This window comes from Bombina bombina, chromosome 2 (assembly GCF_027579735.1).
Source record: "Bombina bombina isolate aBomBom1 chromosome 2, aBomBom1.pri, whole genome shotgun sequence".
NCBI lineage: Eukaryota > Metazoa > Chordata > Amphibia > Anura > Bombinatoridae > Bombina > Bombina bombina.
In genome coordinates, this window is record NC_069500.1 from 741,981,604 (window position 1) to 741,998,723 (window position 17,120).

General features: G+C 41.0%; 1 protein-coding gene across 4 annotated transcripts in view; it reads right to left on the bottom strand.

Moving 5' to 3' along the window:
* Positions 1-12,595: 12,595 nt before the first annotated feature.
* The window catches only part of ARID3A (AT-rich interaction domain 3A), a 261,218-nt gene continuing 256,693 nt past the window's right edge, over positions 12,596-17,120 (bottom strand). For all 4 annotated transcript variants that reach the window (XM_053702819.1, XM_053702821.1, XM_053702820.1 and 1 more), the window contains one exon: positions 12,596-16,744. In XM_053702819.1, coding sequence (XP_053558794.1) covers positions 16,590-16,744 — 155 coding nt within the window. In that variant the 3' untranslated portion in view covers positions 12,596-16,589. The remainder of the gene's footprint in view (positions 16,745-17,120) is intronic.

Here is a 17,120-nt window from a genome sequence, read left to right on the forward strand (position 1 = left end):
TTCAATCTCCAAGCAGTCAGCTGGAGTGGGTCGAACGGACCTAGAACAAGAAGGTCTCGTCTCAAAGGTAGCTTCCATGGTGGAGCCGATGACATATTCACCAGATCTGCATACCAAGTCCTGCGTGGCCACGCAGGAGCTATCAAAATCACCGACGCCCTCTCCTGATTGATCCTGGCTACCAGCCTGGGGATGAGAGGAAACGGCGGGAACACATAAGCTAGTTTGAAGGTCCAAGGTGCTACTAGTGCATCCACTAGAGCCGCCTTGGGATCCCTGGATCTGTACCCGTAGTAAGGAACTCTGAAGTTCTGACGAGAGGCCATCAGATCCATGTCTGGAATGCCCCACGGTTGAGTGACTTGGGCAAAGATTTCCGGATGGAGTTCCCACTCCCCCGGATGCAATGTCTGACGACTCAGAAAATCCGCTTCCCAATATTCCACTCCTGGGATGTGGATAGCAGACAGGTGGCAGGAGTGAGACTCCGCCCATAGAATGATTTTGGTCACTTCTTCCATCGCTAGGGAACTCCTTGTTCCCCCCTGATGGTTGATGTATGAACTTGGCCCTCGCTAGCTGAGGCCAAGCTTTGAGAGCATTGAATATCGCTCTCAGTTCCAGAATATTTATCGGTAGAAGAGATTCTACCCGAGACCAAAGACCCTGAGCTTTCAGGGATCCCCAGACCGCGCCCCAGCCCATCAGACTGGCGTCGGTCGTGACAATGACCCACTCTGGTCTGCGGAAGGTCATCCCTTGTGACAGGTTGTCCAGGGACAGCCACCAACGGAATGAGTCTCTGGTCCTCTGATTTACTTGTATCTTCGGAGACAAGTCTGAATAGTCCCCATTCCACTGACTGAGCATGAACAGTTGTAATGGTCTTAGATGAATGCGCACAAAAGGAACTATGTCCATTGCCGCTACCATCAAACCTATCACTTCCATGCACTGCGCTATGGAAGGAAGAGGAACGGAATGAAGTATCCGACAAGAGTCTAGAAGTTTTGTTTTTCTGGCTTCTGTCAGAAAAATCCTCATTTCTAAGGAGTCTATTATAGTTCCCAAGAAGGGAACCCTCGTTGACGGAGATAGAGAACTCTTTTCCACGTTCACTTTCCATCCGTGAGATCTGAGAAAGGCCAGGACAATGTCCGTGTGAGCCTTTACTTGAGGAAGGGACGACGCTCGAATCAGAATGTCGTCCAAGTAAGGTACTACAGCAATGCCCCTTGGTCTTAGCACCGCCAGAAGGGACCCTAGTACCTATGAGAAAATCCTAGGAGCAGTGGCTAATCCGAAAGAAAACGCCACGAACTGGAAATGCTTGTCCAGGAATGCAAACCTTAGGAACCGATGATGTTCCTTGTGGATAGGAATATGTAGATACGCATCCTTGAAATCCACCTTGGTCATGAATTGACCTTCCTGGATGGAAGGAAGAAGTGTTCGAATGGTTTCCATCTTGAACGATGGAACCTTGAGAAACTTGTTCAAGATCTTGAGATCTAAGATTGGTCTGAACGTTCCCTCTTTTTTGGGAACTATGAACAGATTGGAGTAGAACCCCATCCCTTGTTCTCCTAATGGAACAGGATGAATCACTCCCATTTTTAGCAGGTCTTCTACCCAATGTAAGAATGCCTGTCTTCTTATGTGGTCTGAAGACAACTGAGACCTGTGGAACCTCCCCCTTGGAGGAAGCCCCTTGAACTCCAGAGAATAACCTTGGGAGACTATTTCTAGCGCCCAAGGATCCAGAACATCTCTTGCCCAAGCCTGAGCGAAGAGAGAGAGTCTGCCCCCCACCAGATCCGGTCCCGGATCGGGGGCCCGCATTTCATGTTGTCTTGGTAGCAGTGGCAGGTTTCCTGGCCTGCTTTCCTTTGTTCCAGCCTTGCATAGGTCTCCAGGCTGGATTGGCTTGAGAAGTATTACCTTCCTGCTTAGAGGACGTAGCCCTTGGGGCTGATCCGTTTCTGCGAAAGGGACGAAACTTAGGTTTATTTTTGGTCTTGAAAAGACCTATCCTGAGGAAGGGCGTGGCCCTTGCCCCCAGTGATATCAGAGATAATCTCTTTCAAGTCAGGGCCAAAGAGTGTTTTCCCCTTGAAAGGAATGTCAAGCAATTTGTTCTTGGAAGACGCATCCGCTGCCCAAGATTTTAACCAAAGCGCTCTGCGCCACAATAGCAAACCCAGAATTTTTTCGCCGCTAACCTAGCCAATTGCAAGGTGGCGTCTAGGGTGAAAGAATTAGCCAATTTAAGAGCACGAATTCTGTCCATAATCTCCTCATAAGAAGAAGAATTACTAATAATCGCCTTTCCTAGCTCATCAAACTAGAAACACGCGGCTGCAGTGACAGGGACAATGCATGCAATTGGTTGTAGAAGGGAACCTTGCTGAACAAACATCTTTAGCAGACCTTCTAATTTTTTATCCATAGGATCTTGGAAAGCACAACTATCTTCTATGGGTATAGTGGCGCGCTTGTGTAGAGTAGAAACCGCCCCCTCGACCTTGGGGACTGTCTGCCATCAGTCCTTTCTGGGGTCGACTATAGGAAAACAATTTTATAAATATGGGGGGAGGTACTAAAGGTATACCGGGCCTGTCCCATTCTTTACTAACAATGTACGCCACCCGCTTGGATATAGGAAAAGCTTCGGGGGGCCCCGGGGCCTCTAAGAACTTTTCCATTTTACATAGTGGTTCTGGAATGACCAGATAATCACAATCATCCAAATTGGATAACACCTCCTTAAGCAGAGCGCGGAGATGTTCCAACTTAAATTTAAAAGTAATCACATCAGGTTCAGCTTGTTGAGAAATGTTTCCTGAATCTGAAATTTCTCCCTCAGACAAAACCTCCCTGGCCCCCTCAGACTGGTGTAGGGGCCCTTCAGAAACCATATCATCAGCGTTCTCATGCTCTACAGAATTTTCTAAAACAGAGCAGTCGCGCTTTCGCTGATAAGTGGGCATATTGGCTAAAATGTTTTTGATAGAATTATCCATTACAGCCGTTAAATGTTGCATAGTAAGGAGTATTGGCGCACTAGATGTACTAGGGGCCTCCTGTATGGGCAAGACTGGTGTAGACGAAGGAGGGGATGATGCAGTACCATGCTTACTCCCCTCACTTGAGGAATCATCTTGGGCATCATTTTTACTAAATTTTTTTATGACATAAAATACATATAGTTAAATGAGAAGGAACCTTGGTTTCCCCACAGTCAGAACACAATCTATCTGGTAGTTCAGACATGTTAAACAGGCATAAACTTGATAACAAAGCACAAAAAACGTTTTAAAATAAAACCGTTACTGTCACTTTAAATTTTAAACTAAACACACTTTATTACTGCAATTGCGAAAAAGTATGAAGGAATTGTTCAAAATTCACCAAAATTTCACCACAGTGTCTTAAAGCCTTAAAAGTATTGCACACCAAATTTGGAAGCTTTAACCCTTAAAATAACGGAACCGGAGCCGTTTTTATATTTAACCCCTTTACAGTCCCTGGAATCTGCTTTGCTGAGACCCAACCAAGCCCAAAGGGGAATAGGTGTCTAAAACAGTGCCTGCCGATATAATCATATCAAAATACCCAGAATAAATGATTCCTCAAGGCTAAATATGTGTTAATAATGAATCGATTTAGCCCAGAAAAAGTCTACAGTCTTAATAAGCCCTTGTGAAGCCCTTATTTACTATCTTAATAAACATGGCTTACCGGATCCCATAGGGAAAATGACAGCTTCCAGCATTACATCGTCTTGTTAGAATGTGTCATACCTCAAGCAGTAAGAGACTGCACACTGTTCCCCCAACTGAAGTTAATTGCTCTCAACAGTCCTGTGTGGAACAGCCATGGATTTTAGTTACGGTGCTAAAATCATTTTCCTCATACAAACAGAAATCTTCATCTCTTTTCTGTTTCTGAGTAAATAGTACATACCAGCACTATTTTAAAATAAACTCTTGATTGAATAATAAAAACTACAGTTAAACACTAAAAAACTCTAAGCCATCTCCGTGGAGATGTTGCCTGTACAACGGCAAAGAGAATGACTGGGGTAGGCGGAGCCTAGGAGGGATCATGTGACCAGCTTTGCTGGGCTCTTTGCCATTTCCTGTTGGGGAAGAGAATATCCCACAAGTAAGGATGACGCCGTGGACCGGACACACCTATGTTGGAGAAAAAGGGATTAGCTAACTTAAGAGCTTTAATCCTGTCTAGAATATCGTCTAACGGGGTCTCCACCTGAAGAGCCTCCTCAAGAGACACAAACCAAAAGGCCGCTGCAGCAGTAACTGGGGCAATGCATGCAAGAGGCTGGAGAATAAAACCTTAATGTATAAAAAATTTCTTAAGGAGACCCTCCAATTTTTTATCCATAGGATCTAGGAAAGCACAACTGTCCTTGATGGGGATAGTTGTACACTTAGCTAGGGTAGAGACTGCTCCCTCCACCTAAGGGATCGTCTGCCATCTATGGAAAACATCTTTTTGAAAACAGGAGGGGGAGAGAAAACGGCACACCTGGTCTATCCCATTCCTTAGTAATAATTTCCGAAAACCTCTTAGGGACTGGAAAAACATCAGTGTAAACAGGCACTGCAAAGTATTTGTCCATTTTACACAATTTCTCTGGAACCACAATGGGGTCACAGTCATCCAGAGTCCCTAAAACCTCCCTAAGCAATAAGCGGAGGTGTTCAATCTTAAATTTAAACGCTGTCATCTCAGAATCAGACTGAAGTAACGCCTTCCCTGAGTCTGAAATGTCACCCACAGATAGAAGCTCACCTGCCTCGGCTTCTGAGTATTGTGAGCGTATATCGGACACAGGCAATAAAGCGTCAGAAAACTCTGTATTAGTTCTAGCCCCAGAGCTGTCTCGCTTTCCTTGTAGCCCTGGCAGTTTGGAGCATACCTCTGTGAGGGTAGCATTCGTAACTGCCGCCATGTCCTGTAAGGTAAAAGAATTAGACGCGCTAGATGTACTTGGCGTCACTTGAGCGGGAGTTATAGGTTCTGACACATGGGGAGAGTTAGATGGCATAATCTCCCTCTTTTCAGTCAGAGAATCCCCTGGAGATAAATCTTTAAGCACCATAATATAGTTTATAGAAATTTAAGTACATTTGGTACACATTCTAAGAGGGGGTTCCACAATGGCTTCCAAACATATTGAACAAGGAGTTTCCTCTATGTCAGACATGTTTAACAGACTAGTAATGAGACAAGCAAGCTTGGAAAACACATTAATAAAGGTGAAACAGCAATTAAACAAAAATGTTACTGTGCCTTTAAGAGAAAAAAACTAGCACTTAAACTGCAAAACAGTGAAAAAATACAGTAAAATCTTTGAAATTTTTACAGTGTGAATAAGGGACTAAAGCAGCATTGCACCCACTTGCAAATGGATGATTAACCCCTAAGGCCTCAAACAGGATTAAAAAACGTTAAAAAAAAGTTAAGTTAATTGAGCACCATGCCACAGCTCTGCTGAGGCTCCTACCTGCCCTTAAATATGAATGTGTGCATTAATAACCCCTTTGAAATGGTTCTCAGATGCCAGAGGACTCTTCTAGGGAAGCTGGATGTCTCAGTCTGAATTAAAACTGCGCAGTTAGAGCGCTAAAATAGGTCCCTCCCACCATGTACTGGATGTCAGAGGGGCCTTAAGAAAGTACTCCTAGGAGTATCTGACTAGCCATGTGGAAACTAGGCCCCAAATAAAGACTTATCTCCCTCAGATAAAAAATGTCCTATTTATGAAATCATAAATGTTTCGTCACTAAGTAATATGAATATTAACATGAGTATTACCCTGTTTTGTAAGCATGAACCCAGTTGCTGTTAAATCACTGCATCAGGCTTACCTCAAATACACAAGGCTCTGTCAGCATTTTCTAGAACATTTTCATCTCTCTAGAAATAAAAATACTGAACATACCTCAAAGCAGGTAATCTGCAGGCCGTTTCCCCAACTGAAGTTTTCCCATATTCATCAGTTATGTGTGAGAACAGCAATGGACCTTAGTTACAAACCGCTAAGATCATCAAACCTCAAGGCAGAATTCTTCTTCTAATTTCTGCCTCAGAGTAAAACAGTACAACGCCGGTACCGTTTAAAAATAACAAACTCTAGATTGAAGGTAAAACTACACTAAGTCACCACATATCTCTTGATACTTCCTTTCTTGTCGAGAGGTGCAAGAGAATGACTGGGGGTGGCAGTTAGGGGAGGAGCTATATAGACAGCTCTGCTGTGGGTGTCCTCTTGCAACTTCCTGTTGGGAAGGAGAATATCCCACAAGTAATGGATGAACCCGTGGACTGGAAATACCTTACAAGAGAAAAATAATTCAGATAAGAGGCGGCCTTCAAGGGCTTACAAATTAGCATATGAGCCTACCTAGCTTTAAACTAAGAATGCCAAGAGAACAAAGCACATTTGATGATAAAAGTAAATTGGAAAGTTGTTTCAAAAAATAAAATAAACCTTTCTTTAAATAACAGGGTGGGCCGTGGACTCGTCATATCGTAAAAGAAAGTAATTTATCAGGTAAGCATAAATTTAGTTTTCTTTTACAAAGATATGATGAGTCCACGGATTTCATCCTTACTTGTGGGAAACCAATACCAAAGCAATAGGACACGGATGAAAGGGAGGGACAAGACAGGAACCTAAACGGAAGGCACCACTGCTTGAAGAACCTTTCTCCCAAAGATAGCCTCAGAAGAAGCAAAAGTATCAGATTTGTAAAATTTGGAGAAAGTGTGAAGGGACGACCAAGTCGCAGCCTTACAAATCTGTTACACAGATGCATCGTTTTTAAAAGCCCATGTGGAAGCCACAGCCCTAGTAGAATAAGCCGTAATTCTTTCAGGAGGCTGCTGTCCAGCAGTCTCATATGCCAGACGGATGATACTTCTCAGCCAAAAAGAAAGAGAGGTAGTCGTAGCTTTCTGACCCCTACGCTTTCCAGAATAAACAATGAATAATGAAGATGATTGACGGAAATCCTTAGTTGCCTGTAGTAACTTTAAGGCACGGACTACGTCCAAATTATGCAACATACGCTCCTTCTTAGAAGAAGGGTTAGGACACAAGGAAGGAACAACAATTTCCTGATTAATATTTTTATTTGAAACAACCTTAGGAAGAAAACCAGGTTTGGTACGTAAAACCACCTTATCAGAATGAAATATGAGATAAGGCGAATCACACTAAAGCTGAAAGCTCAGAAACTCTTCAAGCAGAAGAAATAGCAACCAAAAACAGAACTTTCCAAGATAACAGTTTAATATCTATGGAATGCATAGGTTCAAACGGAACCCCTTGCAGAACTCTAAGAACTAAATTCAAACTCCAGGGAGGAGTAATAGGTCTAAATACAGGCTTAATTCTAGATAGAGCCTGACAAAAAGACTGAACATCTGGTATATTTGCCAAACGTCTGTTTAACAGAATTGACAAAGCTGAAATTTATCCTTTTAAGGAACTCGCTGATAACCCTTTCTCCAATCCTTCTTGGAGAAAAGACAGAATCCTAGGAATCCTAACTTTACTCCATGAGTAACCCTTGGATTCACACCAATAAAGATATTTACGCCATATCTTATGATAAATCTTTCTAGTGACAGGCTTTCTAGCCTGTATAAAAGTATTAATAACTGAATCAGAGGACCCTCGCTTCGATAAAATCAAGCGTTCAATCAAATTAGATTTGGATGTTGAAAAGGACCTTGGATGAGAAGGTCCTGTCTTAATGGAAGTTTCCACGGTGGCAGAGAGGACATGTCCACTAGATCCGCATACCAAGTCCTGCATGGCCACGCAGGCGCTATCAGGATCACTGACGCTCTCTCCTGTTTGATTCGAGCAATCACGCGTGGGAGGAGAGGAAACGGCAGAAACACATAAGCTAGGCTGAACGACCAAGGCACTGCCAAGGCATCTATCAGTTCGGCCTGAGGATCCCTTGACCGTGATCTGGATCTTGGAAGTTTGGCATTCTGTCGGGATGCCATCAACTCCAATTCCGGTCTGCCCCATGTAAGAATCAATGAGACAAATACCTCCGGGTGAAGTTCCCACTCCCCGGATGAAAAGTCTGTCGACTTAGAAAATCTGCTTCCCAGTTCTCTACTCCTGGGATGTAGATCGCTGACAGATGACAAGAGTAGGCCTCCGCCAAACTAATTATCTTGGATACCTCTATCATCGCTAAGGAACTCCTTGTTCCCCCCTGATGATTGACATATGCCACAGTCGTGATGTTGTCCGACTGGAATCTGATGAATTTGGCCGAAGCCAACTGAGACCACGCCTGAAGCGCATTAAATATTGCTCTCAGTTCCAGGATATTGATTGGAAGTAGAGACTCCACTTGAGTCCAAACACCCTGAGCCTTCAGGGAGTTTCAAACTGCACCCCAGCCCAGAAGGCTAGCATCTGTTGTCACTATCACCCATGAGGGTCTGCGGGAAACAAGTCCCTTGGGACAGATGATCCAAAGAAGAGAGTGTCTGGTCTCTTGATCCAGATTTATCTGAGGAGATAAATCCACATAATCCCATTCCACTGTCCGAGCATGCACAGCTGCAGTGGTCTGAGATGAAAGCGTGCAAACGGAACGATGTCCATTGCCGCTACCATTAATCCAATTACTTCCATACACTGAGCCACTGATGGCCAAGGAATGGACTGAAGTGCTTGGCAAGTATTTAGAATCTTTGTTTTTCTGACCTCCGTCAGTCTATCAGAGTTCCCAAGAAAGGAACCCTTGTCTGTGGGACAAGTGAACTCTTCTCTATGTTCACCTTCCAACCGTGAGTTCTCAGAAAAGACAACACTGTGTCCATGTGAGACTTAGTCAGATGATATGTTGACGCCTGAATCAGAATATCATCCAGATAAGGCGCCACCGCTATTCCTCACGGTCTGAGAACCGCCAAAAGAGACCCTAGAACCTTTGTGAAGATTCTGGGTGCCGTGGCCAACCCGAAAGGAAGAGCCACAAACTAATAATGTTTGTCCAAGAAGGCAAACCTTAGAAACCGATGATGATCCTTGTGGATTGGAATATGAAGGTAAGCATCCTTCAGGTCCACGGTAGTCTTATATTGACCCTCCTGGATCATTGGTAAAATTGTTTGTATAGTCTCCATCTTGAATGATGGAACTCTTAGAAATTTGTTTAGACACTTGAGATCTAAAATGGGTCTGAACGTTCCCTCTTTTTTGGGAACCACAAATAGGTTTAAATAAAACCCCAGTCCCTGTTCCAATTTTGGAACTGGACAAATTACACCCATAGTAAAAAGGTATTTTACACAGCTTAAGAATGCCTCTCTTTTTATCTGGTTTGCAGATAATCTTGAAAGATGAAACCTCCCTCTTGGGAGAAAATCCTTGAATTCCAATTGATAACCGTGGGTCACTATTTCTAGTGCCCAGGAATCCTGAACATCTCTTGCCCAAGACTGAGCAAAGAAAGAGTCTGCCCCCCACTAGATCCGATCCCGGATCGGGGGCCACCCCTTCATGCCGTCTTAGGACCAGCAGTGGACTATTTGGATTGTTTACCCTTATTGCAGTTCTGATTAGGTCTCCAGACTGACTTAGATTGGGTAAAATTCCCTTCCTGTTTTGAAGATGAAGCAAGGGGTCCTCCTTTAAAGTTCCGAAAGGAACGAAAATTATTCCGTTTACCCCTCATTTTAACCGACTTATCCTGAGGTAGGGCATGACCTTTACCTCCTGTAATATCAGAAATGATTTCCTTCAATTCTGGCCCAAAAAGGGTCTTACCTTTAAAGGGAATAGCTAAAAGCTTATGTTTTGATGACACATCAGCAGACCAAGATTTGAGCCATAATGCTCTACGTGCTAAAATAGCAAATCCTGCATTTTTTGCCGCTAATTTAGCAATTTGAAAAGCGGCATCGGTAATAAAAGAATTAGCTAGCTTAAGAGCCTTAATTCTATCTAAGATGTCATCTAATGGAGTCTCAACCTTAAGAGACTCTTCTAGAGCCCCTCAAACCAAAAAGCTGCTGCAGTAGTTACTGGAACAACGCAAGCCCGTAGGTTGTAAAAGAAACCCCTGATTAACAAATAATTTCTTTAGTAAACCCTCTAACTTCTTATCCATAGGGTCCTTAAAAGCACAATTATCCTCAATGGGTATAGTAGTACACTTAGCTAGGGAAGATATAGCTCCCTCTACCTTAGGGACTGTTTGCCATGAGTCCCGAATGGTATCTGATATGGGAAACATTTTCTTAAAATTAGGAGGGGGAGAAAACGGTATACCTGGTCTATCCCATTCCTTTCTAATAATTTCCGAAATTCTCTAAGGAACCGGAAAATAAGTGTAAGTAGGAACTTCCAAATATTTATCCATTTTACACAACTTCTCTGGAGGAATCACAATAGGATCACAATCATCCAGTCGCTAAAACCTCCCTAAGTAACAGGCGGAGGTGTTCAAGCTTAAATTTAAATGACATTGCATCCGAATCGGTCTGAGGCAAAACATTCCCTGAATCAGATATTTCACCCTCAGACAGTAATTCCCTGATCCCCAACTCAGAGCACTGTGAGGGAACATCAGAAATAGCTAATAAAGCATCAGTGGATTCAGTATTTACATTAATACTTGACTTACTGCGTTTACCCTGCAACACTGGTAATTTAGACAATACCTCTGTAAGGGTAGTTGACATAACTGCAGCCATCTCCTGCAGAGTAAAGGAATTAGACACACTAGAAGTACTAGGCGTTGGTTGTGTGGGCGTTAAAGATTGTGACACTTGGGGAGAATTAGATGGCATATCCTGATTCTCTTCAGACTGAGAATCATCCTTAGGCACACTTTCTTTATTTAAAATATGCTTTTTACATTGTAAGGCCCTTTCAGTACAAAAGCTACACAATGATAGAGGGGGTTGCACAATGGCTTCTAAACACACAGAACAATGAAAATCCTCAATGTCAGACATGTTGAACAGACTAGTAATACCACAAAAGACGTTTAAACATTTATTTATTGCAAAAAATAAACATTTGAAAAAACGTGTACTGTGCCTTTAAGAAAAGAAAAAGTGAACAATTTTTCCAAAATGCTCAAAAAACGTTAAAACACCAAATATAACTAAATATCGTTGGTTAATCCAAAAATTACTGCACCCAGAAGCAAGGGCAGAAATGAGGCTTTAGAAGTACTAATATCAACTATTAATCAAAAGATAGATAAAAATACCCTCTGCACCTCGCCACAGCTCTGCTGTGGCACCTACCTGCCCCCAGGGTACTTCGAGACAAGTTTCCAACCCTTTAGACCAGCTACACAGACCAGGAGCCTTCCGAGTTACTGCTTGCTGCTGCTTAGCTTGAAGGAAGTGCGCATCTGAGCGCGCAAAATGAAGCTCCGCCCCTTAAAGTCAAAGTCAGAGTAGGCCCAAACAAAACTACATGGGAATGCGGTTTTGCACCAGAGTAAAAGTACACACAGAATACAACCCTCAAACATAAAATAAACAAGTCTTAAATGTCAAAAATAAAAAACGTAACACATTGTTTTTTACATTGTCTCCCATGTCACATAATGCCCAACTATCAACTAAAGATAAATATAATATAGGGACTCCAGTAATATCTCTCTTATAAAATAGGTTTTAATGCTTACCCCATTCCCATACAGGGAAATAATGCCAGCCAGTTCTGATACACCAAGTCTCCTCAGAAAAAAAGGCTGCACATACCTTAATGCTGCTTGTAGCATGAAACCGGTCTCCACACTGAAGATGTCTCATGGTTACCTTCAGAAGTCTCTGTGGGAACCAGCGTGGATCTTAGTTACAACTGCTAAGATTATCAACCTCAGGGCAGAAATCTTCTTCCATATCCCCTTGTGGAAAATAGTATGCACCGGTACCATTTAAAATAAAAAAACTTCTTGATTGAAGAAACTAAAACTAACACCTCACTTTACCATGTCTTCCTAGTATAACACAGGCAAAGAGAATGACTGGAGGTGGAGGGGCTATATATACAGCTCTGTTGTGGTGCTCATTGTCACTTCCTGTTAGCAGGAGGTTAATATCCCACAAGTAAGGATGAAATCCGTGGACTTGTCATATCTTTGTAAAAGAAATTACATGTGCTATCTGAATAATGAAAGTTTAATTTTGACTAGACTGTCCCTTTAAAGGGAAGAGGGCAGGCTACCCCAGACTATTTCCTTAACTGCACATGCACAAACAGAGTTCATGCTATATCTGTGTTCTGGGGGACAGGTAAATCAGTGAAAAGAAAAACCTAAAACAATATACTCATTTGACAAAATAAAGCTGCAGTTTTTATTTCAAAATATGAAGGTTCATAATTATGTTGTTATAAATTTGTGTTTAAACGTCAATTTAAAGAGGCATTCTTTAGCCTGCTGCACTATTGAAATATTCAGAAATTGTTCCCAGAACTATGTTTAGCAAGTAACTGTACAAATAATTTTGTATAGAAACAAATGCCCACCCATACCAAACGCCACAATGAAAAACAAGCAAACAATTTTAAAAGAATGTTTTTATCTTTAATATTTCATCAAGCTCAGAGTTACAACTGTTTATCTTTAAATATTCTGAAGTTTAAATACAATCTGCATAATGTTATAAAATGTAAACTTTCAGGGTTTATTTTTTTGTAATTTTAAAACATTTTAATATAATATATTTATAATCACAAGGTTTTAATACCTGAAGGATTTGAAAAACAAAAAAACAAAATAAAAAAACAAACACACTATAAAACATGTGAAATAAGTTTCCAGCAATGTGAGAAATGATGCTCACACAGTTTTGAGGTAGAGATATGACATTCCTGAGTTCAACCCATACTTAACCGGAAAGGTCTCCAGCTCACTGAAGGACAGTGGTACGCAAGACCTTCTGGCACAGAATTGATTAACATGCAATTTATTTGTAGTTTATTGTCTTTTACCACTGAATTCTGTCACCCTGATGTACATGGAAATAAGTGAAACCCTTCCTTCTTCCCCACAATCCACTTCCATTAAGACCGATCATGAAATCGCCAAGGCTATCAGAGGCAGCGGTTAAAGGATTAAATACTAGCATTCAGGCTAGATTTTGACAAAAGCGATAGGAGAGAAAAAAGCATAATTCCCCCCCTGCAAATGGAAAACACTAAAGTACAATAAAAGGAATTTATTTATACATATCTAAAGTGAAACCTAACACACCCATTCTAAAAAATAAAATAAAAACAGAAAGCCCAGACTGCATATAGTATTACGTCAGTCCCAAAAAATGGTAAAATACGTAGGAAGGAGGCTACGGCTAATCTACCTTGTAAAAGCCACATGGTATTTAGTCAACACCTAAATAAGAATAATAATAAAAAAAAAAAGAATGGGTTTAGTGCCTCGAAAACAGAAAGGATCTTAAAACATAAGGAGAAGTTAGGGATACTGGGAGAATTTAAGGCTTGAAGCAGGTGGTCCATAAACTAAGAGCTAAAAACTATCGTAGAGCAAAAACTAAAGGATTATGCAGATGAAGTCTAGGGGCTAAAATGTAACAAAGAAAAAACACACTAAATAGTAAAATGTAATCTTTCTTTTTTCAAACTAAATCAGGCATTAGATTTTCTCCTACGATCTTGTGAAAATCCAGATTACCACATTAGACATTTAACTGTTACACCTTCCTTAGCTACATGTTAACAGGTGGACTTATTACATTGCTCCAGTTACCGGTAGAACAATGTAACTGTTACACCCTGTTTAGGTACATGGAAATAAGCGCACGTATTACATTTTTCCAGTTACCGGTAGAACAATGTAACGGTTACACCTTGCTTAGGTACATGGAAATAAGCGCACTTATTAAATTGCTCCAGTTACCGGCAGACCAATGTAACTGTTACACCTTGCTTAGGTACATCGAAATAAGCGCACTTATTACATTGCTCCAGTTACCGGCAGACCAATGTAACTGTCACACCTTGCTTAGGTACATGGAAATAAGCGCACTTATTACATTGCTCCAGTTACCGGCAGACCAATGTAACTGTTACACCTTGTTTAGGTACATGTTAATAGGTGGACTTATTACATTGGTCCAGGTACCGGTAGAACAATGTAACGGTTACACCTTGCTTATGTACATTTTAATAAGCACACTTATTTACATTGCTCTACCAGTAACTGGAGCAATGTAACGGTTACACCTTGCTTAGGTACATAGAAATAAGCGCACGTATTACATTGGTCCAGTTACCAGTAGAACAATGTAACTGTTACACCTTGTTTAGGTACATGGAAATAAGCGCACTTATTACATTGTTCCAGTTACCGGTAGAACAATGTAACTGTTACACCTTGTTTAGGTACATGGAAATAAAAGCACTTATTACATTGTTCCAGTTACCGGTAGAACAATGCAACTGTTACAAACTGATTTACACAGAGCATGTGTCTGCAGGACAATGCACCCATTGGATGAAAATGTGATTCATGCACAGAAGTGTTATCAGTATGCCGATTGCAAGATTGTACAAGTTCCCATATTACTACAATGGTTTGGCGGCACAATGTATATTGGGAAATAAAATCTATACACACACACTTTTCATGGAACACCTCACAAGCATTCATAAAGTTGCTGTAGGATTCAGCAACACGGCAACAGTCTGTGCTAGCTCTGACAGTAACAAAATACTGAACATCAATTCAGTTTGAGTTTTCCAAACCAAAATCCTCAAAGTTCTCATCAGGTTAAGCCCCCAAGTACTATTTCACTATGTAGATAAATAACTAATATTGTCCTGTAATGAAATCTAGTAAGAGTATAAAAAGCAAAGGAAGGGGGAAATTAAATAAAGCAGCTAACACAGTCCCTATCCACTCCTTCCTACGCAAGAGGCGGAGCCACAGAAAGCCAGTTAAAAAACAAAAACAAAATAAAAACAACTATTCCCCTGAGTTATATTTCAGCCCCGCAGAGAGCAGTCCAAGTATATATACACACACTAAATATATATTAGAGAATATTTATTTACGTCTATATTCTTTTTATCCCACACCCAAATTTGGGTTATGAAGGGAAAAGCAGCAAGATGATAGAGGAATAAGAAACCCTGAGCCTTATTGATTCCCCTGCTCAGCCCAGAGCACCCTCTGTCATTATTTATACAGATATTTCTGAAACACAATGTGTGTCAAATCTGATTCACTTAACTGCACCCCACGATAAGGCCACTCTAGAACACACCAGATTTTACAAATTCACATTTTTTTTTCTGACTGGTTTTAAATTAGAAGGTTCAAAAGCTAAATCTTTGGGTTATCAAGATTATGAAGCTCATGGGAGTGGACTTGGTGCACATTACGGCAATGCCACTCCTTGTCACATCATGCCTATCAGCACTGTCACCATTAGTGGATCCCAAGCGAATCTACTTTATACCCGTGCCATCTGGCCTTCAATAAGCCAGTATTAACTCCTTCACAACCAAGAAAGGGAATACACTGCTCTACAGGGAACGCACATAGAACACCTTAACTCCTTCATGGCAAGGAGACGTCTGTGACCTGTGAGGGCAATGTAACATGCAAAATAATAGGTAATAACGGAAGGCTAACCAATACTCTTGCACATTTGGAACATCCTTCCTGAATTAAAAAGCTAATTTAATCATAGAATAAAAGCTTCCTGACTCCCTGTTCAATCACCCAATAGATTTGACCCGTATAAAGGTTGCAGGGGGATGCTTTGTCAATAGGGTTGAGGTTACTGAGGTTTAGACTCTTCATGAGCCTCACAACTTCAGGCAAACATGTTAAAGGAAAAAACAAAGACAAAAAAAAACACATTCACTTATCTAAAATCCCCTACTCCCTCAATTACATTCCAGAGTTTATAAGGGGAGGGAACATATCTGGACCCATGTGCCAACTAAGGGCAAAATTACATCCTCCTGATATTCTGTGCCCCCATAGTCCAGCGCAGGGCTTACGGCAATATTCCTATACATATATATATTTTTTCTTTAAAGTTTGATATCTTTTTTTTTTTCTCCATCTTCCTTAAGAATAAAATAAAAGGCATTAAAAAAGACTTTGAAAGTTCCATATTTTCTTCAATTGTTTTTGTAGTTCTTAAAAAGATAAAAAAAAAAAAAAAAAAAAAAAAAAAATCAGACAAAAATAATAAAAAAAGATTTTTGCATGTGGGGTATTCAGGAGCCCAGTCAGGGGTGGAGGGCAGAAGGCTGTGTTTCTTTTTGTATCTGGAGGTATCACAAAATATATTTTTTTTATATATTTACAGTGCAAGAAGTGAGGTATATGGATTTTTTCATTGAGGTGAAGGGTTTGAGATTTCAGACCCCATACTGGCTCTGCCTTGCCCTTCCACAGACCCTTGTGCTGTGCTCCAGGAGCTCCCTTAGACAAGGAGTAGTAGACCTGAGTGAAAAATGACAATTCCATAACAAAAATTTTTTTTTGGCGTCAGCTATGTTGGGATTTGGCAGCTCCCTGTCAAGGGGAGGAGCTGTTGGAAGCGGGAGCAGGTGGTGCTGGGACGGTGGATGGAGGCTGCATGGTGCCACTGATTCCTCCAATGCCAGAAGAGCGACTGGAGCTCCCTTTACTAATCCCAGAGGTAGATGAAGGAGGTTGAGCGAAGAGTACACCTAAAAAAAAAAAATTAAACAAAGAGAGGGATTAGAATAATAATAATAATAATAATAATAATAGTATAAAAATAAATAAATACAATTTCTCTAAAGATTTGCGATTGGGATTTGAGGTCAGATGGCTAGAAAGAAAAATAAAGTTTAACACAGTCAAAACTTTATGGCACACCTTGTAATTTCAAGTCTTTTCTATTGGCTTGCTATAGATTAACATATCAGAAAAGTGTGACAACTTTCAGAATACAGGCACTTTGGCCATTAAAAAACAAACACAATTTCAGTAAACAAACTCTATACACCACGTTCCTTATTTAAACATGCAAACCCCAACTTGTAACTGGAGTAGACAAGGTTTAACACAGGCATGTTTTTT